The sequence below is a fragment of the Echinops telfairi genome, unplaced genomic scaffold, assembly GCF_000313985.2.
Source record: "Echinops telfairi isolate 266 unplaced genomic scaffold, ASM31398v2 ScPeMD7_1;HRSCAF=3_0, whole genome shotgun sequence".
NCBI lineage: Eukaryota > Metazoa > Chordata > Mammalia > Afrosoricida > Tenrecidae > Echinops > Echinops telfairi.
Genome location: NW_022103896.1, coordinates 4,127,125 through 4,135,461, shown reverse-complemented (window position 1 = coordinate 4,135,461; position 8,337 = coordinate 4,127,125). Strand labels below are relative to the sequence as shown.

Sequence of the window (8,337 nt, the reverse complement as noted above, 5' to 3'; positions counted from 1 at the left end):
AGCCTGCTTTCTCCAGCACACTGCCTGACTCTTGGCATAAAATATGTATGTTACCGGGTATGTGTGTGTGTGTATGCACTGAATGCCATTTAAATTCAGCTAGAAATGACTGTGCATATGCATTGTACAAATGGCATAAGGAAGTGTCTTCTCTATCACATCCCTCAGTTGGGATGGGAATCTGGTTCCCACTCTGTGCAGAGACCCACCTGTGGTAGGACAGTCTACATAACGGTCCTCAAAGATCACTGGCAGGGTGCTCCAGTCGCCATCGATGTCAGGGCACTCTGCAGGCAATGGGGGCATGCTGGCCAGGTACTCCGAGTTTCGTACATCCAGGGACAGCTGGCTGTGGGTCTGTATGCTAGGAACACACAGAAAGGTGAGCATCATCCCCAAACTCACTTACATAAAGTCCATTCCGACTAATAGCGACCCTAGAGGACACCAGAGAACTGCCCCCATGGGTTTCCGTGACTGCAACTCTTTGGGAGTAGAAAGCCTCCTCTTCTTCCTGTGGAGTGACTGGTGGTTTCGAACTGCTTACCTTGGCGTTAGCAGCCCAGCTCCTGGTGAGCACCATAGGAAAGTTTCAATGCTTTAAAAATTGCTTGCTCACTCCTCCCAAGAAAATGTTCAGATAATCCATCCATCTCTCTGTCCACCCAGGCTGCCTCTCCTCCACCACCCACCTCAGCCTGCAAAGCTATGCCCTCCTTTGGCTCTGAAATGGGTCTAGGTAGTCAGGCGGTGGAGGATATGGGTTGTATGATAAGATGAAGCAGCAGGGTACCATCTGCACTTCCTCTGCCCCACCTGCCTCAGCCAGCCTTCAAAGCCATCGTTTGTTCTGGGTGTGCAATGGGTATGGGTGCTGGATTTCAGAGCCCAGAAACTGTGAGTCCAGGAAGGACCAGAACACAAAGACCCCAAGTCAGGATGCTCTACAATCTGCTCCTCATTGTCCCAAATGCCCTCATCTTATTGCTTCAGCAAAATCGATCGCCTTCTAACAGACACGGCCTTCCTGATCTCCTGGGCATGCTGCTTAGCATCTGATTTCCAATCGAGTCTCTCTCGTTCACTTAGGTAGCCCTGGTACCTTGACCAATGACTAGCACACAGCGGACCCTCCTCAGTAAAGACTTGTATGAGGGATGCGTGAACCAACAGTGTATATATGGAAGTGGGAGATGCTGTGTAAGCCCAGATTCTCAGAGGGCAGACTGGAAAACTCGGCTATGGGAGGGACGGCAAAGACCACTTGGGTCTGGAGGGTGAAGTTCCTTGAGAAAATGTTGAGCCTAGACGTCCTGTCAGGGTGGAAGCTACTAAGTCAAGAAATGCCACCTCAAGATTTCAGGGAGATAGTAAGTCTGTGAGTTCATTTACACATGTGGTACAGGTGTGCACATGTATGCTTTCATGCGTGTGGGTGTTCGTGAGGGCTTGTGTGTGCTGTATGCTGTGCATGTGCACAAGTGCATAGGTGAACATGCGGTCGCATGTGTATGTATGTACGTGTAGGTGCAGAAAGTTGTGGAAGGGTGGCTTTGGGGATGGAAAGAAGGCAGGGTGACAAAGGTCGGCTGGGAGATAGAAGCAAACTGGGAGAAAACCTCGGATCTGGATTAAGGGCGTAAACCTGAGGGTGTGGAGGAGGAGCTGGAGCCCAGCTCCTTATCGGCAACATTCGAACACCTCCTGATTTGGGGGTGAACTCTCCATGGTCCCACACGATTCTCCACTTCTACCATCCCAGTTAAATTCCTCCCCATCCCAGTTCCACTGCCTATGCCCCAATGCTTGACATAGCTGTAGACACTGCTGTGTGACACTGCGTTCGTGAATACGGAGAGATGGAAGTATACAGTTGATACCATTCGGTGCCCGTGAGCTGCTTCTGATGCACGGGGACCCCACGCACGGGACGGGGCAGAACTTCCCCTCAGGACCATCTAGGCTCTGATGTTTACAGGAGGCGAAGAGCAGATCTTTTTCCTGCTGAGACTCTGGGCGGCTTCTAACTCAGTCAGTAGCTGAGCTCTTAATAATTGCATCATTAGGGCTCCTATATCTACTGGTAGCTTATTACCTCATTAGAAACTTCCATAGTGCTTACAACAAATCTACGAGGATCAAAATAATCTCCTCGCTATCTGAAGGGCTCCCTCTCTCGCCAGATCCGGGTTACTGTTAAAATGTCCCTTCCTTGTGGACGTCTCCCTGGCGATTCTGTTCACTCGCACCCCCTGTTGCCCTCACTCTGATATATCCTTCCCTGGAGCACTCCTTATTAGTTCACAAGGCATATTTATGTTTGATTCTCTACCACTAAACTATTAGGTCCACAAGGCAGGGCCTTTTCTCCTTTGGCTCATTGCTGAGTAGCCAGCACCCGAGCAGCAGCAGGCACGTAGCCGACAATAAATGCATACTTGTGGAGTAAGTGAACCCCTGGAGTTTCAGCTAGCACACTACAGCTCAGAGACGTTAAGGAACAAGTTTGGTGTGACCAGCTTAATAGATTCTATATTTGCAACCAAATATATGAGGTTTGAAATGCCACGGTCTCTCCATGATATGTTTTTCCAGTAAAAGAACAAAAAAGTGATAATAATCCATTGTCGTTATTGTTTATCCTGGCCCATAGGGCCCCTCGGGGCTTGCATCTGCCTACCACTCTGCAGTTGCTCCCACCCCATTTCTCACGTGTCCTTTCCATGTGGGCATACCTGTCGATTGGTCCTCGCTGCTCTTCAAATGTGCTGAGCTGCCCTGTCAGGATCTGTACACAAGCCCTTCCCTCTGCCTAACCCTCTGTCCCCGTGGCCTGCTGTAAACCTGCAAGCAGGGCTCTGTCTACACTATGCTGTATCGCCAAAAAGTCCTCTGTGATCCCGCTGACTAAAACAACCCCATGCCCCACCGTGTGTTGGAGCCTGTTCATACACACTCTTAAGAGTCGACTGGTCACAAATCTTCCCAACTCCGCATTCAGTGACCTCGCATCAGGAGCTTGAAATAAACCAGCCCTGCAGAAGTATTGACACCAAGGGAATCGGCCAATCATAAAAACCAGAGTTTGTGTATCTATGTGTGATTGATTGGTCTACTGTTCTGCTTTATTGATTTTTATTTTTATTTTGCTTTTTGTAGAGTTGGTCATTAGACAGGGACCAAGGCACTAGCCACATCCTTTCTAATCATTTCTGACCCACCTCCATTGACTTGCCTTCGCCTGTCACTACCTGAAAGATGGGTGTGCACCTTGCTTTGAACAAACAGAAGGGATAAAGAAAACCAAAAGCCCTGTTCAAGACACACTCTACAGAATGGAAAGGCCTGGGTTTTAAATGCCGGCCATTGGAATGTGCAGCCTCCTCATTTTGCACAAGTAACTGCCGTCACCCCCAGTCTTCCGGGAGAGTGGCTGCTGCTGCTGTTAACTGAGGTCCAGTCCAGCTGCCCTCACGGGGCCCTGTGTGGCAGGATACAAATGCACCCTGGGGTTTCTTCTGGGCACACATGACTTGGTTGTCTCCCAGGGAGTCACTGGACAGGTTAGAACCAGTAACCTCTCAGTTCCCACCCGAGTCTTTCACTCTTGCCCCATGTGTTAGTCTGGGTAGACAAGAGAAACAAATCCACAGAAACTCATATCTACATTAGAGAGTTTTATATTAAAGTTAAGTGTACATTAAGAAAGTATCCCAACCCAGTCCAGCCCAAGCCTTTAAGTCAGGCATTAGCCCATAACTAATCCTACACAGATCTACAAAGTCCTCCTCAAACTCACAAAACTCACACAATAATGCCAAACACAGGAGGAAAGCCGAATCAGTAAGCATGTAAGCATCTCAGCACTGGCAGGGGTCTCTGCACGGCTTCTCTGGCACCCAGGGCTGCATCAGTGTAGGTCCATGTGGCTTCTCCTCAGGGATGTCTCGCAGGAAGTAAGCCTTGCCAGCTGAGGCAATGAACTAACTAAGGCAGCCGCACACTGGTCCATCAGAGAACAGGAGACCAAAGAACCAGGGTCATTTATCTCTCCGACCTGCGATTAATCCTACATGTGTTTTTCGGCCAAGTTGAAACAATAAACCTTAGTATCTCAGCCAATCAGGACTCCTGTCCAGAAGACTGGCCTTTCTGGTTGCCCAGCAATCTCCTGTGTTGTCACATTTTTGAGAACAGGACTGAGACCAGGCCGTGTTAGCATTGCCTGGTCATCACCTCGTTCCGTGGTGACCTTGGAAACAGCTAACCAGGGGATGGCCCTGACTGGTGACCTTCTGTTTAGTGGCCCCCAAAGTCATACTTAGTCGTGTCGGATTCACCATTCTGCTTTTAGTTTTGGAAAATATCTCCAGCCAGTGGCAGCTGGGGACCCGAGTGAATGAATGCATAAAGGAGCCAGTGAGCCGATGCTCCTCTGGTCAAGCAGTATGAACCAGAGCTTAGAACCGCTTCCTTTTGGCTCCCCTGCTGCTTGAGAATACACCTTGACACTGCAGAGCCACAAAATCCAAATTTACATCATAGGCTACCGAACTCACTCGGCGACAAGAAAGCAAAAATCATACCCGGGCCTGTGCCATCCTCACTATTGTTACAGCCATCTTGTCAGGGCCTTCCTGCCTCTCTTCTGCTGCCCCTCTACATTACCGAGCATGGTGTCCTCCAGGGACTGGACCCTTCGGACCATGCATCCAAAGTATGTGAGGTGAAGCCTGTGCCCTTGCTTCTAGGGAGCATCTGGCGGTCATCTGTCCAAGATGGATTTGTTTGCTCTTCTGGCAGCCCATGTTCATTCAGTGTTCTCCATGGGCACCCTAATTCAAAGCATCATCTCTTCTAGCATCTTCCTTAATCATACAGATTAGTAAGTAAGCACAAGTAAGCCTGTGCTTACTTGGCTAGTGGCTTCTCCATCCCTGCATGCAAATGTCTCTCCTGGTGTCCTTCTCAGTGCCAGAATCCACAAGGGAAATGGTGTCACTTTGCAAACAGATTGAGGAGTTGAGAGAAAAGAAAGCCACACAAATGAGGGTGGAAAGATCTCGCTGTCCTGAATGATGTACGGACCACAAGTGCTCGCCCGCTGGATGGACGGTCGTGCCTGAGCTTCTGCTGCTCAGGGAGATCCACCAGTGAGCCTGACCTCTTCTCTGCTCAGCCCTGAACTCACGTACTTGAGTGCTGTCCTTTGAATCTGGAAGAAAGGCAGGCTTAGGGAGCCATCCTTCCTAAGGAGGCATCCCAGGTGTAAGCCTTCGGCCGAAGGCACACATTGCTTTGCTGCTGCAGAGTCGGGGGTTAGTCCTGTCTGTTCTGACGGAGCTGGTGGCCAGGCACCTGCTTCTAGCTTATTTCACACAGAGGACTCAGTGCCAGTTTCTTCGGGGAGCGAGGACGTCTTGGTTCTGGCCCACTGCGCCATCATCACTCAACAAGAGAGAGCATGGATGGCACAGCAGTGAGTTTTCATACATGTACCTGTGGAATCACGACAACACTGGGAGCTTCACAAATTCCATTTCCTTCAATGCCACTCTTTCCATGAAATGTGTGTGTGTGTGTGTGTGTGTGAAGGTATGTATGACGTATGTGTGCGCATTGTACATGTATAACATATGCATGCGTATGTGTGTGGCAGAGTCAGTTACTTATTAGGCTGCAAATCACAAAGTCAGCAGTTCGAAAGCACCAGCCGATCCATGGGAGAAAGACGAGGCTTTCTACTCCCGTAAAGAGTTACCGTCTCGGATACCCACGGGCCGTTCCTCCCTTTGCCATCAGGTCACAGTTGACTGGATGGCAGTGAGTATATGCATGCACATATGTGTGTGTGCTCATGTAGAGATATATGTATGTGTATACAGCCCCACATAACAATCGAAACACTTTTAAAGTGGCAGGCCCCCCCAACGCCTCAGGCAGGCGTGGAGCCCTGAGGGCAGGGCACTTACAGACTCTCCTGGAATGTCAAGACTGTGAACTTGTGATGCTCCATGTAAAAGAAGGCCTCCGAGAACCGCCGGACCTGAGGGTGGGGGGAGACGGCAACCGGTGAGGCCCTGGGCCACGATCTCAGCTGCTGTGTAGGTGAGGACACCCGAGGCTTGGGGTGGGCAAGGGGCGCGGGGAGGGGAGCACTCGACAAGGAGGAGCCCAGCATCTGGGGTTTCTGTACCCACTCTCCTAGCTCCCTGCTGCTCTTTCAGACTCTGAGCCCCGACCTGGGACGGGGGCGTGGGCCCATGGGTGCCTATTGGATCTTGCAGCGCTTCCTGTCAGTTGACGTTTAGTTCACATTTATTGGCCTAGGGGACAAGCCCCTTACACACACACAACACACACAATTAGTGGCTGTCAGTCCATTCTTGTTCACGGTGACATGCCCCCCATGTGTCAGAGTAGAGCTGGACTCCACAGGGCTGGCCAGGGCTCGGCTTCCATAAGCAGAAAGCCAGGCCTTTCTTCCTAGACCCCTTGGGAGGACCTGCCTGGCTAACCAGGTGCAAGGACTGTGATGCCTCTCACACCAGGGACCCTACCCAGAAACCAATTAAACTGAATTTGCAAAGTCAGCCATGTGCGGAGGCTTCCAAAAGTTGGTGGGTGAATTCCACAACCCATAATTCCACGCTTCCCTGAGTTTTTGAAGCTCCCCTGAGTGTACCTGTGAGACACTCCTGGGACGCTGGCCCTCAGGTTCCCCACCCCACCCCCATCCTCATGCTCTAAATGGGAAGGCTGGTGGCTCTTATAATGCATTCAAGCTTTGGACAAGAACCCCCAGCTGCCGGTGGAGAAAAGAGACCCTGAGAACCCTATCTTTTACTTGATACCACATTTAGGTCAGGCGCTTCCAAGGGCCGGGCAGCCGCCGTGCCGGCGGGCTCTGTCATCGTCTGAGCTAGTTGTGAGGATACGTTCAGGACAAGAGCTGCAGAGACAGGGCATGTTGGGGAACAAGGTGCAGCCCCCACCCTCAGGCATGCCCATAAGTGGCCCCAGCACCACCTTGTCCAGGGGATCTTCCTGCCAGAGAGGAGAGCACTGGTGTGGGCACCACCTTACCCTCAGCGTGTGATGTTCCTGGGTGAGATAGGTGGTCACTTGGGGGTGCAGAGTGACGGTGTCCAGGAACTGGGTCCACAGGGCCACCAGGTGGGAAGTGAGCCAGGCCAGGTCTTTGCTGATCTGCTCCGCGATTTTCTCCGGGTTGTTCAGCATCTGGGGGGCAGAGGAGGGTGCGCAGAGCCCTAGAGCCAATTAGCCCACTGCGGCCCCATGACTGGCATGCTGGCTGACTTCTCTGTGCCCCCACAGACCTCTCTCCTCCCTCGGCACGCCTGGGGCATCCAACCAGGGCGAGTCAAAGCCTGTGGCCACACAGGAAAAATTGATCAAGGCTACAGCTTCAAAATCCCTAAAATCAGTTGCCGTGACCTTCTGCCTTGCCTTGAATTGAACTGGCCCGGCAGGCTCACTGTCTTCACCGGACGTGTTTCTGAAGGTGTCCAAAAGAGACTAAGACAGGGAAGTGACAGAGAGAGCTTGTCTCAGGGACATTGAAACGAGTTTTGTTTGGGATTCACCCAGTCAGGCTTTTTGATCCACTCTTGTGTTACAGCTCCGAGTCCTACAGGCTCAAGTGAGGTCTCACTCTGCAGTGTGGCAGAGATACAGTGACGATAGTCCAACACCGAGGTCGTGTCTCGATGTCTAGACTAATGCACCTCCCCAAAAGAATAATGCACCCAAGCCCTTTGTCTTGGGCTCAGGAAGGCCTGTTGTATTGCTTTCATTTGTCTAACTTTGTGTAAGTTTTAGATACAATGTATGCCTGGCTTCCTATAGCCTCTCCCTGCCTTTGATATTTTCCTTGTGCTCCTACCTCCTTTGCAATTTCTCTTTGCTAACTCTCTATCCCAGCACCATCCATCTCCCTCAACTCGCCTTCCCATGACCAGGGCTGGGGACACTGAGTTCCAGGCACCTTTCCAGTTCCCTGCGCTGTGAGCAACGACCGCCCACCCCTTGCAGCTCAGGACCAGAGGGACAGCAGCAGGTTCTCGGGCGTGGCCACACGCCACAGCCCATCCAAGTCTCAGCCTGGTGCACTGCAGCCGCTACAGCTTCCAGCTCTGAAGATCCACGAGCAGACTAGTGGTGCCCTGGTGGCACAGTGGATGTAGCACTGGGCTGCTAACCACACAGTCACAGGTGGTTTGAACCCGCTTGTTCCGTAGGAGAAAGATGAGGCTGTCGGCCGCTATAAAGAGGTTACAGTCTCACAACCCCTAGGAAGCAGCTCTGTTCTGTCCT

General features: G+C 51.4%; 1 protein-coding gene across 1 annotated transcript in view; it reads right to left on the bottom strand.

The window, feature by feature from the left end:
• Positions 1–8,337, bottom strand: part of FAM135B (family with sequence similarity 135 member B) — a 235,072-nt gene that overhangs the window by 27,251 nt on the left and 199,484 nt on the right. Inside the window, exons 11-13 of the mRNA XM_045286938.1 lie at positions 7,087–7,242; positions 5,973–6,046; positions 210–364 (exon numbers count right to left, since the gene is read on the bottom strand). Of these exons, the coding sequence (XP_045142873.1) occupies positions 210–364; positions 5,973–6,046; positions 7,087–7,242 (385 nt within the window). The remainder of the gene's footprint in view (positions 1–209; positions 365–5,972; positions 6,047–7,086; positions 7,243–8,337) is intronic.